We start from the raw sequence: 22,724 nt of genomic DNA, 5'->3' as shown, positions 1-22,724 counted from the left end.
AACTATAACGTGGCTAGCAAACCGGGGAAAGAATTTGGAATAGCAGACGCGTTCAGAGCACCGGGGGATATGGGTCGTTAGAAAAACATGTACATGCTGTCCCCTTCCCAAAAATAAACCCAATATCGACAAAGATGCCGGGGATGGAAAGCTCGTCTTTCCAGGAACAATTAGTTTTACTTCAAACTCCTACTGTCACACACTTGTTTTAGTTTAACGAGTGGGCTAAGCACGTCGTCTTTAGTAGCGCCAGTGGTTTATTACTTTAAATTAACCCATGTCCAGGTTACCTTACTCGCAGACTCCACCAGCACACTGGATACTTTCCTACCATATTACTAAATGCGGCTCGAAGGACATCAGCCACCACCATGTTGCCTACGGTATCACAACCACATGAAGCGCTATACCGTCAGCTCTTTGGGTCCAGGAGGAGAGACAGCGTGCGCCCCTTGGAGGTCAGCGCCCTGGGCGCACGCCCAGCTGGTACATATGAATGCGCTCTGCCCTATACAGAGTAGCGAGCTGTTAATGTAGGCTTCAGAGCCACACATAGTAGAAGTAACTAAGTGCTTTACAGCACCTCGCGTGCAGCCGCGCACATTCCCACGCTGACATGGATCCGGCGCGTTTCTTGGAGTACAGCGCGGCGGAGGAGAGAATGGCGTCCCTCGAGGGCGGGCGTAGGGTTTCTGCCGTGCTTTGACACCTCGCGGGTGAAGACAGCGTGCTCTGTGCGGCGCCCATTGTGTGGACGCGGGGCCGGCTTACCTCCGCCCGGATCCAGGGCTCCGTGTCTCAGTGAGCGCATTGTGCTTCCTGTCCGCCCACTGGGTGTGAGGACACGCGATCCGCGCTGCACAGCTCCTGCAGGGGCTGCGAGGAGGGCGCTGCCCCCAAACAAGCACTGGACAACAACACAACACAAAGGAAGCAGCGCCTGGGCGAAACCGGATCTGCGCGTGTAATCCAGCCATTCTTTCAGACATTAACTCAACCCACCCTCCTCCTGCAAACATTCCATCTACCGCTGAGGGAAGGGACAGACACTACACCGGAAGTTGGGCATGCACAGATCTGAGCAGGCACTGAAGTGTATTGTAGTGATGTGAGAGGGACAACGAGTGAGAGGCCTCGTACCCTGGCCAAGGATGCAACACAGGCGCTGGCTGCAGCATCTGCGGTGTAGGGGTGGCCTACCATTCAGGGGCCCCAAATTCAGGCCACAGCCTCTTAATATCTGTTAGATATTGGTGGCAAAGACGCCCCTCGCCAGATTGTGCAGGGTGAGCCATCCTTGTACCTATGCCCTTGTCTGAGGGAAACAGTGCACTCTGATGCCACACTCTGGGTACGAAAAACAAAACCTTTGTAACAGGCCCACGTGTGGGTGTGAAACACACAGACCTCTGGACTAGCTCCACTGTCCATGTGACACACACTTTGCTGGGACAGGACTACGATGGAGGGATACACAGATTTCTCATCACTTTGCACAGACGCAAAGTCATGAAAAACAGCGTAAAATATTTACTTTCCAGTGCGAAGTTTTTTTAGGCTTGAAAGTGGTCCTAAAAATAACGCAAACTGCACTTTGCACTGCTTTGTGCTACTTTCATCAAGGGGTGTCCCATGGGTGTACCCAAACTACCATCCATGGTCGTTAACTAGATTCCCTAGCTACTAAAATTGGTAAACAGAGCTGGGCACCCAAAGAAAAACAAGTCAGGTCCCAGGCCGTGCTGTGATTGGCTGACGTCACGGGGGTGTGCCGGGCCGGCAGCCAATCACAGCGCGGCCCGGGAAATGCATCACAAGTCAGGTCCCGGGCCGTGCTGTGATTGGCTGACGTCACGGGGGTGTCCCGGGCCGGCAGCCAATCACAGCGCGGCCCGGGAAATGACGTCACTGTGTTGTCCCGGGCCTGCAGCCAATCACAGCGCGGCCCGGGACACACGGCAACAAGGGGCGGGGCTTAAAAAAAGACCCAGAAACGCCCCCCAATCGCGTTTTCTCTGGAAAACGTGATTGACGGCCAATCTCTTCCAATGGCTAGCCTCCATTTATGGAGCTAGCCAATGGAAGAAGGGGCGGTTTCAAGTCGCCACTATAGAGCTAACATTAGATTTCGCCCTTGGGCGGAGCAACTGCTACGCAGTTGCAACGCCAGGGCGAAACCTAAAAATCTCTGAAAAGTGAACAATCCATGCATGGCAGCTGACATAAGAACTGACTTCAGGAATGTTATCATTCTTTAGGAAGGGGCCGTTGATAGTTTCCCAGAATAGTATATGATTTTTTGTTTCGGCAGTCATATCTAGTTTGTTACAAGCATCGTTTTGCAACTCTTTTTTTCCTGGATGCCAGAGCAGACTTATAATTAATTTGTCCTTCTCTAACTCTTTCTCTGTCTCTTGGTTTGTCATCAAGCACTATTTTTAGCTTTTTTAGGGTCTGGGCACAATGTTTATCAAACCACACAGTTTTATTTCTTTTGGGCTTTCTATTTCTTACGGCCAAAGAGTTCTCAACAGTACTCGTAATTTTTAGAAAGTTAGAGAGTAAGGCGGGCGCGGTCACATTTGGTGCTAGGCAATAATCAACCTCTCTGCTACATTTACAGATGATATCCTTCGTCAATTTATTAGGGTCTATTTTGGTCCATTTGATTCTCATGCCGTTCGGTCTCTCGGCCGTGATCCCTTGGACAGGCCTGCCATACACAATTGTTTTTGGGCCCCAACCCATTAGTTCCCCTGAGATACTATTATGGTCACTCACAGGCTGCTCTATTACCCAGACGTTGGAGTAAACAGAGCCATTAGACACCAAAATATGATCAATATTGGAGTGGGCGTCCCTTCCTCTAAATGTGGGGCACTTTTCATTGTTTTTATTCTTTGTACATTCTAGTAGCTCCAGATTTAATTTAGCTACCAGGTTGTTCAGTGCACTACCATAATTACTGTGTGGAAAATGGTTAAAAATGATATTGTCACCCCCCCCCTCCCCCCGATACTCTTCCCGGTGTCCGCAAATCCCCTTCCGGGCGTAACTACAAGCTTTGATGTTAAAATCTCCTGTCCAGAGTATTACAGAGCTATTATTTGAAAGTGCGATTGCTTCTTCAATTGCACACTCAACGTCCGGAACGATCTTATCCCGGTTGGGACCCACAATATTATTATAAAAATTCACAATAATTAAATCCCTGCCTTGGCTGTATGTTAAGCGCAAGACTGACGCATGCTCACCCACCACCACATATCCCCCAGCATTAAATTCCGTTGGTTTTGTGGAGACCAGAGTCAGTAGGCCGCCCTTTGCTCTACCAGCCTTAGATTCTACTGCTGCCACACTAAGAGGTGCAACCTTCAACTTGTATTTGTTCTCTATGCCACGTCTCTTGTAGACATATTATATCGTAACCATATATAATAAAGTTGTCCCAAAACGGGGTGCATAATTTTGCAGCAATTCCCGCTATGTTCCAGGTGGTAATTACAAGGGAGTCGGCATGATTGCCTCTTGTGGCCTCAGGATGGTTAGTCAATAATGATGTTTCTAGACTCGCTATCATATTAATCTCATGTATAACGTTTACATTTGTCACAAATACATCATTATCTTTACATAATTCATTACTGGACAAGTTTGAATTTGACTCAGTTACAACTTTTACACAGCATTGGCCCCCCAACTCTTTTTCCATGGTTACTGTATCGCCAGATACAACAATTTCAGAATGAAGGGCCATAGGTGATACATTCAGTCAGTCATTCTCCTCTAATGAGTTGAACAACTGAAATCTGTTGGAAATTGGGACCGTAAAGTTGTCATATATATTAAACAATAAAGGAGAAGAAATGGGGGGACATTAGGATGGTTGATGTGGGCAGCTCTTGGATGCTGGAAAGAATGCGTAGTGATTTGTCTTCCTGACTGATTCCTGTAAAAATAATCAAGTGGGAACAACGTGATGTTATATTCTTGATTGGATGGCATGGGTGCATGTAAAATCGAATCTCTCGCCCATTCAGTAGTCCTGTAATTTATAACTATGCAGTCCCCATTTATCTCCTTTTTATTTGGTCTCACCCATCCTACCCTCTGTGTAGTAATAATCTCACTAGCCCCTCGTATTGGGAAGCCACAGTTTTTCACCAACCAGTGCAGGGTTTTATTTTTTAAAGTTTCCTGATTTTCAAATTGGGTGGGCAGCAGTTTGGGTACATTAGCGAGGATCGCTACGTATGGTCTACATTCCGGTGGTAAATTAATTGTGGCTGGGATGATGTTAATAGTGTGGCGCCTCGGTACTGGCAGATTCTTGTTGTTATAAACGTGATCACCTGTATTCCTCTCACCCCCAGCGGCTTTCTGCCCAGTTATTATATTTGGGGAGGTGGTTGCTGACCTATGCGTTCCGCTTGCGGTTGCTACCGAATTCACCACCGTGGTGGGCACACTAGGAATTCGAGTTACTATACTTGATGTATTTTTGCTCAGTCTCCCAGATGGAACATTAATTGTAGGAGATCTGGCTTGCGTCCCCAGATGTTCTAGGACATCCAAGTTAGCTATACCCAATTTTTATAGATTCTCTACTTTTTTACTTAGGATTTATAGAGTTTCCATCACTGGCGCAATGTAGGATTTTATCGTTTTTTCCAAATATTGCACCAGTACCTCGACACTAGTTGGAATTAGTGTTTCCTTTGGGTGTGTATCCTTTGGGTGTGTACTTCCGCTATATTGGTGTATCTCACCCTCCCTCTCATGGGCTACTGGAATTTGTACTACTCTCTTCTTTTTGCATCTATATGTCTTAACCTGCTTATTGATTATCAGCCTTTTCCTACTATGAGTAGATTTCCTTTTAGACCGGGCAGGCCCGCAATCGATTTCACTACTTAAACTAGTGTCACTAGTTTCTACGATGGGGATAATGCCATTAGTGTCACAACCTTCCAATTCCCCTATGTCATTAGACACATCATTCCGTGTTGTGGGCTGCGGTATGACACTTGCTGTCAGGTCAGGCGTTATTGACAATCTGCTCTCCCTAACACAGAACACAGTGGGTTCTAAAGGTTGTGGTACTTCAAATTGAGTTTGGTCATACCTTGGCAAACCTGCAAAAGATTGTAACAAAAGAGAGTCATGTGATAACGTTGTTTCATTTGTGATGTTAACATGTGTATTGGCTACTTTTGGCGGATGGGTTATTAAACACATACTAGCTGGTAAAGAGAGTCTCCTTTCTGTGTTTTCAATAGCGTTAACAACAACCCCAATTGTTTGCTGCAGCATTCGGTCGATAGCGGTTAGGGTAGGTAAAGGAGTTGGCACCAATGTTTGTTTTCTTGTAGCGGAACGTGTATGCATAGGTGTTTTTCTTACCACCGCTCTGCTTTTACTTTTACCCTCCATCAGGGCTATTACAAGCTATTACTCTTTATAGTCAAGCTCAGTAGGGGATTACCTTTGTTATGCAGAAGAAGACACAGTCAAGAGGGGTGGCCCTGCCCGGTCTCCTGCGGCCTCTGAGGGCCTCAGAGGGCCCACCCTTTGCCCGGGCTTCGCCCGGCGCGTCCCGCGCGCGTCCTCGCGGGACGTGGAAGTGGTTGCTACTTTATGCGCCTCCTGGCGCTGCGCGCTGACGATGGGGGAGGCGTCCTGGCCACAGGGCTGCTGGGGGCTGTAGTTTCACAGGCTCCCGACCGGCGGAGCCAAGCCCGGCCAGCCGGAAGTGCAGGGTGAAGCGCTGCAGCGGCGGAGCAAAGCCCGGCCGCCCCTCGGTCACGGTGAACAAGCTGCACGCCTCAGTGGAGCCTCGGCAAGCAGAAGGTAGGCTCTACCGGCGTGTGACCCTCCCAGAAACTGCCACTCGGTCCTCGGCAGTGGTTGCTACTTTATGCGCCTCCTGGCGCTGCGCGCTGACGATGGGGGAGGCGTCCTGGCCACAGGGCTGCTGGGGGCTGTAGTTTCACAGGCTCCCGACCGGCAGAGCCAAGCCCGGCAAGCCGGAAGTGCAGGGTGAAGCGCTGCAGCGGCGGAGCAAAGCCCGGCCGCCCCTCGGTCACGGTGAACAAGCTGCACGCCTCAGTGGAGCCTCGGCAAGCAGAAGGTAGGCTCTACCGGCGTGTGACCCTCCCAGAAACTGCCACCTAAATACTCTAAATAATGACAAATGTCTATTTTGTAGGTAGGCGGCAAGTGCGCCCAGATCTAGTCTTATAGATGAGTATGCCAGGTTGCATCTTTGTAGATGCAGCAAATAGCAAATTATGTTTTGAATTAAAGCATTTAGCGGGTCAATTTTGTTGTTATTGCAGTAAATAACGATTCTTTTCCATTTAGCTGCATAGCATTATACACTCAGGTGGGAGGTTGAGGTAACCGAAGTCTAGGATTTCAGAAGCCAGATTGCTACATTCAGTTGTGCTGGATCTAGGTGCCTTGCCTCCATGGTTCTGGGTCAGCAGGTTTGGGGAGAGTTGTAGTTTTTGGTGTGGAACTACTGAGAGTTCTAGGAGTGTTGTGAACCATGGTTGCCGTGCCCATGTGGAAGAAACTAGGATAGTTTTGAGAGACTGCTGTTTGAGCTTGCGAACTACTAGCGGGATAAGTGGGGGTGGTGGAAAAGCGTATGCAAATCTGCCTGACAAGTTCATCTATATCGCATTGCCCTTAGACAACTTGTGTGGGAGCCTAGCGGCGAAAGTTGGGCATTTTGCGTTTGCGTGTGTGGCGAACAGATCTATGTCTGGGTGGCCCCACATGTGGAAAAAGGGTTGAAGAACTTGCGGATGAAGTTCCCATTTGTGTATCTGCAGAGTCTGACGACTCAACAGATCCGTGATTTGATTGTTCACTCCTGGAAGATGTTCTTCCACAAGATATATATTTTGGGGAATGGCCCATCTCCATATGCTTTGTGCTAGTTGAGACAGCTGCAGAGAATGTGTTCCTCCTTGTTTTTGTATACATTGCTGTCATATTGTCGGTGCGGACTAGGACAGTTTTTTGAAGGAGATGTGCTTGGAATGACTTAAACGCTGGAAATATTGCTAGTAATTTAAGGTGATTGATGTGGAGCATTTTTGTTGGGTGGTCCACTTGCCCTGAATTGTGTGGTTTAGGAGATGGGCTCCCCAACCAGTGAGTGATGCGTCCGCAGTTAGCATTCTGTGGAACTGGCTCTTGGAACGGCCGACCTCTGGAAAGGTTTTGTGTCTTCCACCACTGCAGAGAGCGATGTGTGCGGCTGTCCACCAACACCAGATCTGTATGTTGACCTTGAGCCTGGTTCCACTGACGTGCTAAGAATTCTTGTAAGGGGCATATCTGAAGTCTTGCATGAGGTACTATGAAAATGCTAGAGGCCCTCATTCTTATGAGCTGCATAAACACTCGGGCTGGAAGAGTGTGTTGTGGTTGACATTTGGTGATGAGGGTTTGCATACTGGCTATCCTAGCTGGATTGGGGTATGCTAGAGCTTTGGGAGTGTCTATTGTGGCTCCTAGGTACCGATGTAGGTAGAAGGGCGGCAGGTGTGACTTGGCGTAGTTTACTCTGAACCCCAAGATATGTAGCAGCTGGATTGTTTGATAAGTGTGGTAAACACACTGGTGGTATGATTTGGCTTTTATCAGCCAGTCGTCCAGGTATTGAAATACCTGGATGTGCTGCCTTCGCAAGTGTGCTGCTACTACCGCAAAACACTTTGTGAATACCCAGGGTGCTGTAGTCACCCCGAATGGGAGGACTTTGAACTGATAGTGTTGGCCATCCACTGTGAACCTTTAATATATCCTGTGTGCAGGGTGTATGGGGATATGGAAGTAGGCGTCCTTGAGATCTAATGTGGCAAGGAAGTCGTGTTGTTGAAGCAATGGAAGGACTTGTTGAAGAGTGATCATGTGAAAATGATCTGACTGTATGTAGAAATTGAGAGGTCTGAGGTCCAGTATTGGCCTTAGAGTACCGTCCTTTTTGGGAATGAGGAAGTACAGGGAGTAAACTCCTGTTTCTTGATGCTGTATGGGGACTGGTTCTATTGCATGCTTTTGAAGCAGTGAGAGAACCTCCTGCTTGAGAAGTGTCAGAAGTTCCGTGGACACTGGACGTTGTTTGGGAGGTATGAAGGGGGGGGGGGGGGGGGGGAGTTGCAGTAAGTTCCAGGCAGTAACCATACTGGATTATTTGTCTTACCCACTTGTCTATTGTGATGGAATCCCAGACAGGGAGGAACTGTGAGAGGCGTCCCCCGACAGCAGTGGAGTGATCGGGGGAAGCGTGGGGAAGTCACTGTTTGGTATTAGGGGAGCTGCGGGTGTTACTACCCCTGCCTCTGCCCTTGCTGTTGTTCCCCCTATAACCTCCTCTATTGTATCCTCTGGAAAAGGAGCCCTGGTTGGGACTTTTGTAGGATGAGGAAGGATGTTCTGTTGTATTTGTTTTAGAGCCTTCCCTATAGAAGGAACGCTGAAAGGAGCCTCTGTTAGAAGTTAACTGTAAAGCTCCCATAGACTGGACAGTCTCTGTGCCCTTTTTTATCTTTTCTAAATATGTATCCACTGCAGGGCCAAAGAGGAGCTCCTGGTCAAAAGGTCAATTAAGGATGGTATTTTGTACCTCTTGCTTAAAACTAGATACCAGGCATGTTTGCGTAGCAAGACACTGGTATTTAGTACGTGGGACGCAGTGTCTGCTGCTTCGAGAGCGCATTTAATGGATGTATATTGGTAATTACGTGACCAGTCTTTGGATGGATTAAGAGGGTGGTTTGCTTTGGATCGGAATGAAAAAGTTCTTTGGTATGGACAGTTTTCTTTGGCGTGGAAGATTTTTCCCTAGAAACTGGTTTTGGCTTGTCCGGTATGGAAGCTTTCCCTGGCTCCGAGACCTTCGGTGGGGTTTGTTTAGGCTCCAGAGGGGTTTGTTGAGGAGGCTTAGTTATGGGAAGCTTGTCCTTTAGTTATTTCAGCTCCGAAGTTTTATCTGGCTGTTTTGGCGCGGAGGGCTTATCTGGCTGTTTTGGCGCAGAGGGCTTATCTGGCTGTTTTGGCGCAGAGGGCTTATCTGGCTGCTTCGGTGCCGAGAGCTTTTCTGTGTGCTTTGGTGCCGGGGTCTTTTATGGCTGCTTTGGTGCTGAGAGCTTTTGTGGCTGCTTCGGTGCCGAGGTGTTCTCTGGCTGCTTCGGTGTCGAAGATGGCTTTCGGGCCGGATGGTTGGCTCGAGCCAGAAGGGTTTTGTTTGTCCTTCGGCGCCGGACCGGAAGGCGGGGAGCTCAAAGTTTTTGTATGGTGTGGACCTGGGCCCGAAGGCAAAGCCTTTGTTATGGGCTTGGGTCTCAGTATTTACGTCCCATTGAGCCGGGGCGATGTCATCTTCGGCGTCGGAGAGGTCTACTTCGGAGTCTGGGACATGTTTTTCCTTCTCTGGTTCCAGAAGGTTTTCGGGCCTGCATGGAAGATGTCCAGAATGGAGCCTGTGCCTCATCACATCTCGTGGCGTCGAGCGGCTTGGAGGATCAGGCTCTGACAATTTCCAATTTGCATTGTTGTTCTTTGGAAAGACTACGTGGACACTTTACAGATCCAGTTCCTGAAAAAAGGACTTAAAGGTTTTACTTAGTCAGCCCTCATTGTCATTGCAGGTTTTTGACCTGAATGTTTGACAAATGTCATGGTTCTGAGCTATATCACCAGATATGTCAAGGTCATAATTGTACTTTTTGTGAGTAGGTTCAAAGCAGATTGTTATGGCTCCACATGAAGATCATGCTTCAATTAAGAACTGGAATATGGGTCACCAATCGAGTTCTGAGGGCTCAGCCACCCAGGGATTGGTGGGCCCTAGAGAAAATACTGGTGAGAAGATGGAAGTGGAATACGTTTTCAGAAAAAAAGAAAGGCCCCCTGTAGTCAAACTTGAGGTACAGTAGAAAATGTGATGCTCTGTGATTTTGTTGGAGATGGAGCATTGAATCTCTCCACCTCATAGGTCAAATTCTCAATTACATAAAGGTGGGCAGATATCAGTTGATGGCTGTTATAAATGCTGATTGGGAATATACACTACTATATCAACTGTCTACAGATCTTATTTAGAGAAAGGTCTGTAGGAAATCCACCTTTTTTGAGTGGTCACCTCAGATTTTTCATCTTTTGCGGTGCCCTATATTTTTTACTGGCTTTAGAACTCTGTGCACCTTACCCCTGCCAAACCTTTTCAACATGGTTGATTTGGCATATTTCTCTTGTCTGTAGTATACAGTACAAAATGTAACAAGGGTAAGTATAATGTTGCTTACCCAGTAAGCATCTGTTCTTGGCATGTAGAGCTGTTGATTCACATGTTGTGCATAGCTCGCAATCTAGTGCTGGGTCTGGATGTTGGCACTTGTTTTTCTTCGAAGACGTCTTTCCAGTCACGAGGTAGGTGACTCCTCCTTTTGATGATAGTGTGCATGCGCATCGACTGCATTGTTAGATTGTTTGCCGCAGAGGGGGAGAATGGAGTAGTAGTGAAAAATAGAGATGTCCATGCGTATGCATATAAATTAAATCGAGAACTGCAGCAGCTACAGGTATCCGGGGAGGTGGGTGGGCGCATATGAATCTACGGCTCTACATGCCAAGAATAGATGCCTAATGGGTAAGTAACATTACCCGTTCGAGGCATGTGAGCTGAAGATCACATACTGCGCTTCGATTACATAGCAGTATCCTCAAAAAGTGGTGGCGAACCTGTAGCTGTTGGAATTGTCTGAAATAGTGTCTTAAGTACTGCTTGACCAACATTGGCTTGTTGTCTTCCTGACACATCTCCAAAATAATGTTTAGTGAATGCATGAGGTGTGGACCATGTTGCAGCTTCGCAAATGTAAACAATAGGAATGTTTCTTAAAAAAGCCACAGTGGCCCCTAGCTTACGAGTGGAATGTGCCCTAGGCGGTACAGTTAGAGTTCTCTTTGCTTTCGCATAGCAGGTTTGAGTGAACTGAACAATCCACCTTGCAATACCTGATTTGGAGATAGGATTGCCCTTGTATGGTGGTGCAAAAGCAAAAAAAAGAGTTATTTCGTTTCACGAAAAGATTTTGTCCTTTCAATGTAGTACAAGTGTGCTCTTCTAACACCTAACGTGCGTAGAGTTCTTTCTGCAACTGAATCAGGTTGAGGAAAGAATACAGGTAATTCTACCGACTGATTTATGTGAAAGGCAGATACGACCTTAGGTAAAAATGTAGGATTAGTACAAAGAACCACTTTGTCTTTGTGTAGTTGGAAAAATGGTTCTTGTATGGTTAAAGCCTGTAATTCACTCACTCTTCTCAATGATGTGATTACAATGAGCGAAGCTGTTTTCCAAGAGAGGAACTGTAGTTCGCATTTGTGCATGGTCTCAAAAGGTGGGCCCATCAACCTTGTGAGGACTATATTAAGATTTCACACTGGAGCTGGTGCAAGTTTTGGTGGTATGTCTCTTTTTAGTCCTTCCATGAAAGCTTTGATCACAGGTACTCTAAATAACGATAAATGTGGTCTATTTTGTAGATATGCAGCAATTGCTGCTAGGTGTAGTCTGATAGAGGTATAAGCCAACGCGGACTGTTGCAAGTATAACAGATCGCATATGATGTTCTGTATGGAAGCCTCAAGAGGGTTGATATGATTGTTACCACAGTAAATAACAAATCTCTTAGTTGCGTAGCAGGCCCTTGTAGTAGGTCTTCTAGTCTCCCTAATGATATTCATACATTCTGGTGGAAGGTTTAAGTAACCAAACTCTAAGACTTCAGGAGCCAGATCGTGAGGTTCAGTTGTTTGAGATCTGGGTGTCTAACTTTTCCATGGCTCTGTGTGAAGAGACTGGAGGTTAAATGTAGCTTTTGATGTGAGACTAGAGATAGCTCCAACAAGGTTGTGAACCATGGTTGACGTGGCCATGTGGGAGCTACTAGGATTAGTGTGAGATGTTTGCCTGAGCTTCTGAACCCCTAATGGAATGAGTGGGAGAGGCGGAAAAGCATAGGCAAATATCCCTGTCCAGTTCATCCATAGTGCATTGCCCTTGGATTGCGGTTGTGGGTACCTGGAGGCAAAGCTTTGACATTTGGGTGTGTGGTGAACAGGTCTATGTGAGGGCAACCCAACTTTAAAAGCATGGGAGGAGAACCGGAGGATGGAGTTCCCATTCGTGTATTTGCTGTCTCTGTCTGCTGAGGCAATCTGGTTGTTCACTCCTGGGAGGTATTCCGCTAGGAGATAAAGTTTGTGGTGAATGGCCCCCCTCCAGATGTCTTGGGATAAGTGGAACAGTTGGAGAGAGTTTGTCCCTCCCTTTTTCTGTATGCAATACATTGCTGTCATGTCTGTACGAACCAGGACAGCTTTGCCTTCTAGGTGAGTGAAACGCCTTGATAATCTAGAAAGATTGGAAGCAGCTCTAGATGATTGATGTGAAGCAACTTCTGCTGTTGACTCCACATGCCTTGCACTGTATTGTTGTAGATGAGCTCCCCAGCCAGTGAGGGACTCGTCCGCTGTCAGTACTATCTGTGCAACCGGGTCTATGAAAGGCCGTCCTTTTGAGAAGGTTTGTGTGTTCCACCACTGCAGAGAGTGAGGAGCACAGCCGCTTACCAACACTAGATCGGTTAATAGACACTGTAACTGGTTCCACTGACTGGCTATGCATTCTTGAAGTGGACTCATGTGCAGTCTGGCATGGGGGACGATTATGATGCAAGATGCCATCATTCGTAGCAATTGCATATAAACCTGATCTGGAATCCAATGAGTGGGTTGAAATCGGAGAACTAAAGTCTGAATATTTTAAATTCTGGTTGGGAAACGCCAGGGCTTTTTGAGTATTTAGCATGGCTCCTAGGTGGCCCTAAGTATTGGCTGGTTGGAGATGTGACTTTCGCATTGTTTGTGAACCCTAGTTGATGTAGTAACTGGATTATTCTGAAAGTTTTCTGAAGGAATTGCTGGTACGTGCTGGCTTTTATGAGCCAGTCGTCCAAGTATGGGAAGACATGGATGCTTTGCCTTCTCAGGTGAGCAGCTACTACTACCAGACACTTTATGAAGACTCTGGGAGCCAGGGTGACTCTGAATGGAAGTACCTTGAACTGGAAGTGTTGACCCACTACCACAAACCTGAGGAATTTGCAATGAGCGGGTGGATTGGAATATGAAAATAGGCGTCTTTTAGATCTAAAGTAGACAGAAAGTCACCTTTTTGCAGCAGAGTTAATACTTGTATTGGCACCATGTGGAAATGATCTGACTGAATGTAAAGATTTAGTTCTCCGAGATATAATATTGGTCTGAGAGAACCATTTTTTGTGGGTATTAGGAAGTAAAAGGAGTATATGCCCGACCAGTGGTGTTGCGGTGGTACAGGGTCTAAAACTCCTTTTAGAAGTAGAGACTGAACCTCTTGTTTAAGGAAGTGTAGGTGATCTGTTGAAAGTTTTTGTGACTTTGGTGGAATGTTTGGATGAGTGTTGAGGAACTCCAGGCAGTAACCAGAATGGATAATTTGTAGTACCCAATTGTCTGTTATTGACTGCCAGATTGGTGGGAAATCTGACAGTCTTCCCCCGACAGGTCTTAAGTGGTCGGGGGGAAGCAGAGGCAAGTCACTGCTTTGCATTGAAGGGGGAGGTGCATGTGTTTGAACCCCTCCCTTTGTTACCTCTGTAACCCCCTCTGAAGTAACCCCAAGATGGAGAGGGTTGGTTATTGCCCTTATAGGTGGAGGTGGTCTCCGAGGAGGCATTTTTAGAGCCTCCGCGGTAAAAGGAGCGCCGAAAGGAACCACAGCTTTGAGCTGACTGAAGGGCTCCCATGGATTTGGCCACTCAGTGTCTTTCATTTTCTCTAGTGAAGTATCTACCACTGGGCCAAATAGATGTTATTTATCAAAGGGAGTATTTAAAATGGAGGTTTGCACCTCTGGTTTGAACCCAGATATGCGAAGTCAAGCATGTCGTCCCAAGAGGACACTGGTGTTTACAGCTCTAGTAGGTGTGTCTGCAGCACCTGGGGAACATCTTATAGCGTTATTGGAAATAAGTTGCCCTTCACGCACCAGGTCTTGTGCCTTAGATCTATGTTCGTGGGGCAAATATTGTATTAATTGCTCCATCTCGTCCCAGTGCGCACAGTCATATCGTGCTAGCAATGCCAGAAATTGGCTGCCTGAGAGGCCACCCTTTTCCCGGAAGCATCAATTTATTTATTTATTTATTATGCATCTTGTATCGCGCAAACTAAACCCAGAGGTGTCAAGGCGCCTAACAAAAAGATCAAGATGCAGGGCACGTCTACTCATACGCTTGTACAAAGAGGCGTGTTTTAAGGGCAGCTCTGAAAGTCTGGAGGGAGGGGAGGGACCTTAGCTCTAATGGAAGATCATTCCACCATTTAGGAGCCAAATGGGAAAAAGCCCTACCGCCCCATCTGGTTTTCCGAATGCGTGGGACGCGGAGAAGAAGATAATTAGAGGAGCGGAGGTTCCTGCCAGGGTTGTAGTAAGACAGGATGGATCCAATGCCTGTAGGGCTACTTTTCGCCAGAGCCTTATAGACCATGCACATGGACTTAAAGACTATCCGCTCCTTGATCGGAAGCCAGTGAAGCTGCTTCCTGGCCAGCGTGGCCGAAGAGCGTCGAGGAAAATCAAAGACAAATCTGGCTGCCGCATTCTGGACTACCTGCAAGCGCTGCAGCTTACTCTTATTCAGCCCAGCATACAGCGCATTGCAGTAGTCCAGGCGAGAACCCAGAAGGGCGACAGCCAGTTGCCTTCTTGCCTGCAAGGAAAGGTAGTTCCTAATTTTCCTTAGGATGTAGATTATACCCCAACAGGTAGATATCGTCCTAGTGACCTGTTGGCACATACCAAGGGTGGGGTCAATTATAACCCCGAGATTTTTAGCCGAGGAGGTAGGTTTAGGGCAGGCACCCAATGAGTCAGGCCACCACTCCATAGACCAAATGTCTTCCTTTCCGCCGAACACCATCACCTCGGTCTTCTCCCCATTCAATTTCAGTGAGTTGTAGATCATCCACTGGCTGACAGCCTCCATACAAGATCTAAAACTGGAGGTCGTCAGCTCGGTTGACTGGGAGAAAGACACGAGGATCTGGGTGTCATCCGCGTAGGAGACTACCTCCATCCCAAAAGATCTAATAAGTCTGGCAAGGGGGGTCACATAGATGTTAAAAAGGGTGAGGCTAAGCGCCGACCCCTGAGGGACCCCACATTGCACAGACAGGGATGGAGATAGAAATGTTCCCAGCATTACCCTCTGCTCTCTGTGATCGAGAAAAGAGGAGAGCAACCCCAGGGCTGCCCCCCCGACCCCAATCTCACCCAGTCGAGATGTTAGGACACGGGGAGACAGGGTATCGAAGGCAGCCGTGAGGTCCAGAAGGATCAGGAGGGATGTCCGACCCCCATCCACGCTCATACGGATGGAATCGAGCACCAGGGTGAGGGCAGACTCGGTGCTATGTTCCCTCCTGAAACCATGCTGGGAAGGATCCAGGCAGCCCGAATTCTCCACGAAGACAGCAAGATGCCCATTTAAATGGGCCTCGAGCATCTTCGCGGGGGCCGGGAGCAGTGAGATGGGGCGGAAGTTCTTTAATACCCCTGGATCTAGGGAGGGTTTCTTAAGCAGAGGTTTTACCACCGCATTTTTCCACTGCTGTGGAAAGACACCCTCCCTCATTACCCCATTCATGATGTCAAGCAAAGGGGGTAAGAGAGATCCTCTACACTGCTTCAGGATCTTAAGAGGGCAAGCATCCAGCGGAGACCCTGACTTCGTTTTGTCAAGCAGCGTCTCAAGATCTTGTAGAGACAGCGGAGGAAAGGATTCCAGACAGCCGGCCGAAGAAAGCTCAGCCGAGGAGACATCCAAGACCACTGTAACCGGTGGCTCAGCCGTTGATAGCCTCTGTGACTCCAAGGAAGTATAGATGTCCGATATTTTGGACTGAAAGAAGAGAGCTATGTCATTGCAGAGCTCCTGAGAAGAAATAACAGGATCGGGGACCTGAAGGGATGTAAGAGAGTCCACGATCCTGAAGAGCTCTTTGGGAGATGAAAGGGAAGAAGTCAGGGCCGTAAAGTAGTCTTGTTAGGTCCCAATAACTTCTGCCTTATATCTTTTAAGCAGGGTTTTATGAGCTTCCCTGTCTTTTAGATCCCAACTAGCATGCCATCGATGCTCCTGCCTCCTTACTTCCTGTCAATATGTTTGGATTCTTTATCCAGGGGTGGAGCATCTCCCGTTGTGTGTGAGTTGGCCCTTTTCCTTGCATTGGACACAACCAGGGTGTCTAGTGGCAACTGACCTTTTATATATACTGGGTTCGATGGTGCTGGCTTGTATTTTTGGTCTACTCTAGGGTTAAGAATACGAGCTCTGACCGGGTCGTTAAAAATGTAATCTACATTCCTGATGATCCCTTTGAGCATAGGTAGTGTATGTGAGGACCTCTGCGTTGTACTGAGGGTTTCAAAGAGGAAATCCTCTTCCAAGGACTCCTTATGTAGCTGCACCCCATGGTAGTTGGCAGCTCTACACAGTAACTCAATGTAGCCTACTCTCATCAGGTGGAGAGGGCTTGTTAGGATATAAATCAGGATCATTGCCCGTGGGCGAACTGGTATTGCAATCATCCCATGGGTCTTGCATTGGTTGATTATAATCCCCATTGTCATCCCCATCATCATAGTTGACAGATGTATGTGGTGGTGAATGTTCAGGTGAAATAGGCTGAAACTGAGGTGAAGGAAGAGGGGAAGGGTTAGTTCCAACCGTTCTCTTCTTTAAAGGAATGTGGTATTCTTCCTCTGTACCAGGACTTATTTTTAAAGCCACTTTAGTGGCGATATGTCCAGTTTGAGGATGACTAAACAGTACTTTTTGTTTCGGATACGGTTTGTCGATCGGAGCGTTGAAACTGTCTTTTTGGTGATTTCGCACATCTGTTTTGGCGCCGAAAGTTTAGGTGTCGAAGACTTGGGTGTTAATATTTTCGGATCCAAAGTGTGTTTTGGTGCCGAATGGTGAGGATCGGTGTCGGACTTGTACTTAGACACCGAAGGTCTGTGCTCCAAACTTGATTTGGAGGGAGTCTTTTCGGAGCCGGAAGGCTTTTTGGTAGGCTTTGGTGCCGAGCCAGAAGGTGGGGCGTCAGAAGCATGGTCTCGGTGCCGACTGGAGCAAGAGGGCGTGGGTTGTCCCGGAGCCGCCTTCTTTTGGGGAGTTGGGTCTTGGGACAATGGGGGAGCTGTACTCACGGTACACTGTCCATGTGGGAAGTCGCCCTCTTGGTCAGAGTCGAGCTCCGGGATGGTGATCTGCTCCTGCTCCTCCTCGGTTCCCATGACCTCGCTGTCCGAGTGGGGTCCGAAGATGTCTGGAATGGAGCTTGGGTCCTGGCTCTGCATGTCGAGACGTTGAGCCAGACTGTCGCAAAGTATCTTTTTGGAGCGGAAAGTCTGGCACGTGTTGCAGTCCTGTTATCTGTCTTTAGGGGACACACATAGATTACACACTTCGTGCGAGTCGGTACGTGGGTATTACGCGTGACAAGGGCAGAATTTAAAGGGAGTTTGTTCCATTGACTGTGGGTCGGCCCGACGCGGGTAGACCTGACGGCCTCCCACGAGCTTTCTGATTTAAAGTTTAGTTTTTGCAAGTAAATACGATATGCGATAAAAGGGAAAACGTGATAGAAAATAATACCGTCGAGGGTGAGTATCTTGCGCACCGAGGGAAACCGAAGGAACGGTGTCAAACCAGATAGACGTTCGAACTCGATGGCGGAAAAAAACTATGGAGTTGATGCCCATGCGCACTATCATTGAAAGGAGGAGTCACCTACCTCGTGACTGGAAAGACTTCTTCGAACAAAAACAAAGTGCAAACATCCGGACCCAACACTAGATGGCCAACTATGCACAGCATGTGATCTACAGCTCACATGCCTCAAACAGTTTAATTTCACTAGTGAACTGAATCACCTGATTTGTGCCACCCACTGCCATGGCAGTGCAAACATGACTTTAGGCCTACAAGTGTAGCCTGATGAAGCAGCGTAACAGCAATGTGACCTCTCAAAAACCTTTTCACAGGTCAAAACCTCCCTTTTCAATATTACGAAGTCACTCCTATGTAGGCCTTGTAGCCCACAAGGCAGGGAGCATGGTATTTAAGAAGAACACATGTAGAATTTTTTTCATCTAAACATATCCTTACAATGACTAGCACCACAAAAGCTATTTTTCACAGTGGCAGGCCTAGCTGTCCAATGTAAACAAAACAGATTAGATTAAAATAATAATACTGTATCTTGGGAATGGGACAAGTTAGAGAAATAAACAACTATTTGCAATAGTTATTAAAAACAAATTAACGTCATGGCGGATCATATTTTTAAGAGATAACTTTTAGAAAGTTACCTGTCCGAACTGTCAGAAGGCTGATTAATATAAATCTCTGCAAGCTACCAGCCAGCAATTAGCATTGATTAGGTATGAAACACCTCCAGAATACGCTCCCCCTAATGGGTAAATGACTACTATGAACTTCCAAGAATATGTTTCGGACGAGTGGGGTGTGCTGTGGGCATCCCTTTTTTTTTTTTTTAACACTAGTGTGAAATCTGTTTCCATATCAAATCCTGTTCAACAGGTTTGCTGGACTCACTTATAACCATTAGGGCACACTTGAAATCGGAGACAACAGGATTCCAAAGCAAATTGTTGTGGAACTACTGTTTGGTTGCTGAATGACTCTACTTTTGTCCTACCAGGCTTCTGTCTCTGGGTTTATTGTGGCTATAGTGCCTGCCTCAAATAGGAATTTAGTGTTAGATGTGGAAGGACCTTAGGATTACCATAGTATACTTCCCTCACACTATACTTACCTCACACCCCTTAGCCCTCAGAGCCCAAGTTTAGAGATGTCTAAGACTTGTGCCAACTAGAAAATGCCCCAAGTAGGTAGGATTGGCTGCAGGAACTTTCACCCTATTGGTTATGGTTTGCCCAGGAGTCATTCCCACCCACTAGCTAGTGCTAGGCATAAATGTGGCACCTGCAGGCACCCACTTCAGAACACTTGCGGAAGATCACGAAAGGTGGAAAGGTCTGGACCTGCTATCTGACCTTCAAATGAGCCCTGAAGGACTGGACCTGCACCCTCTGGTATCCTGGGCAAATAAGTGAATTTCAAGGGACATAAGGCTGGCCTCCTGTTCAGGTTACAAGGATTCAAGCTGTAAGAAGCCTTTTTTATGGAAGTACACAGCTGACCAGTGACAAATGGATCTGGACTGGACTCTGCCTGTAGCCTCTGCCTGACACCCTACCAGTCTCCAAGTGCCTCCACTGAGGTCGTGAGTGGGTTTAAAATTGTATTCCTGTAATGGACTGGTACTTAACAGACTAAGTGAGAAGGTAGAATCTTTGACAAGGAAAAAGCTGGTTGGTATACCCACATTCCATCGCGGTCATCTTCAAATTGCACCTCGATCGCAGTAGACTGTGACCAGCGACTATCATTAGAGCTTTGCATTTATGGGGCTATTTCTACTTCCCCCATTATTGAATTTTTGTCATTTTGCTTATTATATCTTACTTTAATACAGTTTGGATTTTAAGCATATTACATTTTAACTTTATTACTGAATGGTACTGCATAAGAACATTGCCTTATGACCAATGGTTCTCAACCTCACCCAATTAAAATTGAATAACCAACTGAAGATCACACAACCCCCTTCTGAATTCCGGGCCAAGTGCCAAAGGATTTCTAAAGATCATTTCAGTTCATTATTTGGTCTCTCCCACAGAATGGAAACATGGGATGCAGTCTCTTACCTGTAAATGCCTGCTGCAAATGTGCAGGCGGCATGGTGTGAGAAAGGTTCGCTGCATGCTGCGTGCTTGTCTGTAAACCTTTCAGCAAATCTAGAAGGGGAGAGAGAGATAGCGAGAGGGATGGAAAAATAGGAGACTGGGTTACAGACCCTGACACCAGAGGGCTGATGCAAAAGAGAAAAAGAACTAAAAGAGTGAGTGGAAATTCAGTCTCTAGGAGTTGGGCAAAAGTGTGGCCAATGAACAATCTTAGGAACAGGGCTTTAGAAACATTCACCCAGGGAGGCGGGGGGCTAGTTGTTTAGATTAACAGGAGAGGCGTATATAGTGAGTATATAGCAAAAAGTCTTAAAGCATATAAGTTGCATGCACGAAACACTGCTTCCTAGCCACAAGGTTTTTTCTTTCATAGAAATCACAATACCTCAGACAAGTTAAGCTATGAAGTAACCCATGAGGGAGCCAACTGAAAGTCAAATGAAAACAGAACAGCAGATGGAAGCGGCAGCTACAGGAATGGATTATATTCAGTCTCCCAACCACCACCAACCTAGGGCAAACACCTAGGAACAGACTATCTTCTAATTAATTAAACAAAAACAGCAGTTGTGGAAGTTCGCAAGCAAACCTCTGATAGTGTGCACCACATAAACCAGGAGGAGTTCTGACAGTGACTTACTTTGAGTGAGACTGTGGTGGAATACAGCTGAGGTAGTTCCTGAGGAAGTGGTCACTGCATCGCCACCAAAGCGCAGCAGCTCCAGCGGCAAATGGAAGGGCACAGTTACGGGAACTAGTCCGCCCAACATGCCGAAAGGAGTCAATGGTGAAGATGCCACGTTCTGATTAGTAACAGAGAGAGGCGACGTCATGAGGGTCAGAGGTGAGGTGTTAGCCAGTAAAGATGCCCCTGCTGTTGACTGCATAGAAAGGCAAATCGGTACATGTTTTCACATGGGAAAAGAATCTCAGAGCAAAGTTTATAATACTAGGATAATCATCAGTGTAGGAGGTCATAGATTCATATTAGTTGTGACAGTCTGCAGTACAGTATGAAAAGCAAAAGGCTCATGTTAACTTTAACAGTCTTATTTTTAAGCCCCTCTAATTCTTCCTGGCTGCTGACCTCAGGAAGCTACGCATTTTCAACTATATACAACTTACCATCAGTGGCACACTTTCATCACTTATATATGCAACACCCTTCAGCTGCCTATGACCTAATGCACCACTTAAATACTAGGGACACCTTTTCTTGAAATGCCTCATTCATAAATACAAAAAATGTACACTACATTTTCAAACTACAAGCTCGCTCAGAATTCTTAAGCTTCGAAAAGAGAGAGACAAGGTAATTGTGTGGAATTTACTTGGAATCCCAGGGCAAAACAGCTAGTATTGTCCTTTACCAATGGCATCCAGAGTCCACAATATTGTTGTACTCCAAAACGAATGGCCAAGAAAAAAAACGTACTTAACTATAGTAATGATCTTTCTGATGGATACACTACCTGCAGATTCCTCACCTGTAGAACAATCTCAGGCACCAGACAGGATCCGAAAAACATAGGTCGCTAGTAGTGGGTGCTGGACTTATTTGAGGCTGTAAGTAACGTCAGGCGACGCAACCGAGGTCATAAAAGGCCCACCCCAGAGAATCCACGTCAGTTTCCCACTTTTTTCCCCAAGCATTCGAGACGAGAGGGCAGATGGACATCGATGAAGAATTCCAGTACCTAACTAATGTTAGGATGTTTCCCTATAATCCAACCAACCGGGAGGCGAACAAGTCAGTGAGGAATCTGCAGGTAGATACAGTATTTACTGGAAGGATAATGTTACTTACAGAGTAATCATCTGTTCTTGGCATGTAGATTCACATGCTTTGCATACTCCTGCCATCTAGTGCTGGGTCCGGAAGTTTGCAAGTTATTTTTCTGCAAAGAAGTCTTTCCTAGTCATGAGGTAAGGTGACTCCTCGTTTCAGTGATTTTTATATTGTTTTCCTGCAAGAGGGTGAGAAAGGAGTAAATAAGTGTAGTATAGAGATGTTCATGCGCATGAATGTATAATTTAAGAACTGCTACAACTACAGGTACCCGGGGAGGCGGGTGGGCGCATGTGAATCTACAACTCTAAATGCCAAGAACAGATGCTTACTGGGTGAGTAACATTATCCGTTCGAGGCATGTGTGCTGTAGATACACATACTTTGCAAAGACTATAAAGCAGTATACTCTCAAACCGGTGACTAACCAGTAGATGTTGCAGTTGTTTGAAACAGTGTTTTCAGTACTGTTTGGCCTACATTAGCCTGTTGACGTGCTAACGCATCTACACAATAGTGTTTGGTACATGTGTGTGGTGTAGACCATGTAGCTGCCTTACATATATCAGCTTGAGGGATGTTGCCTAAAAAGGCCATTGACGCCCCTATTTTGCAAATGGAATGCGCTCTAGGCAGACCCCCAGGATATTGCAGCATAGATGTCCAAAATTTCGCGGCACAAAATGGAAATGTAGCGGCACAACAATGGAAATTTAGCGGCATTATTGCGGCACTATTTTACTCATAATCATTCTTTTTTAGCCTTAAATCAATGTAAACTGATTTAGCAGGGTATTCCACTGTGAAACTGACATTTTAAAGTGTCTGCGGCTCTACAGAAGCACAGCTCCAATCTGCCCCCCGTGAGAGGGGGCCCTATTTCTACCTGGGGTGTTCTAGCATCCATGTATGTAACCCTGCCAGGGCACCTCCAATCTCTTACCTTGAGGATGCAGTAAAATACCA

General features: G+C 46.7%; 1 protein-coding gene across 3 annotated transcripts in view; it reads right to left on the bottom strand.

The window, feature by feature from the left end:
• UBN2 (ubinuclein 2) overlaps positions 1-22,724 on the bottom strand; it is a 647,497-nt gene that overhangs the window by 70,812 nt on the left and 553,961 nt on the right. For 2 of the 3 annotated variants that reach the window (XM_078640321.1, XM_078640327.1), the window contains 2 exons: positions 20,610-20,850; positions 19,931-20,020 (listed from right to left, as the gene is read on the bottom strand). The exons of the other annotated variant lie outside the window; for it this stretch is intronic. In XM_078640321.1, coding sequence (XP_078496447.1) covers positions 19,931-20,020; positions 20,610-20,850 — 331 coding nt within the window. The remainder of the gene's footprint in view (positions 1-19,930; positions 20,021-20,609; positions 20,851-22,724) is intronic. 3 annotated transcript variants of the gene reach the window in all.

The sequence above is a fragment of the Lissotriton helveticus genome, chromosome 1_1 (assembly GCF_964261635.1).
Source record: "Lissotriton helveticus chromosome 1_1, aLisHel1.1, whole genome shotgun sequence".
Taxonomy (NCBI): Eukaryota; Metazoa; Chordata; class Amphibia; order Caudata; family Salamandridae; genus Lissotriton; species Lissotriton helveticus.
The sequence above is the reverse complement of the archived record's forward strand: the minus strand, read 5'-3'. Positions and strand labels throughout refer to the sequence as shown.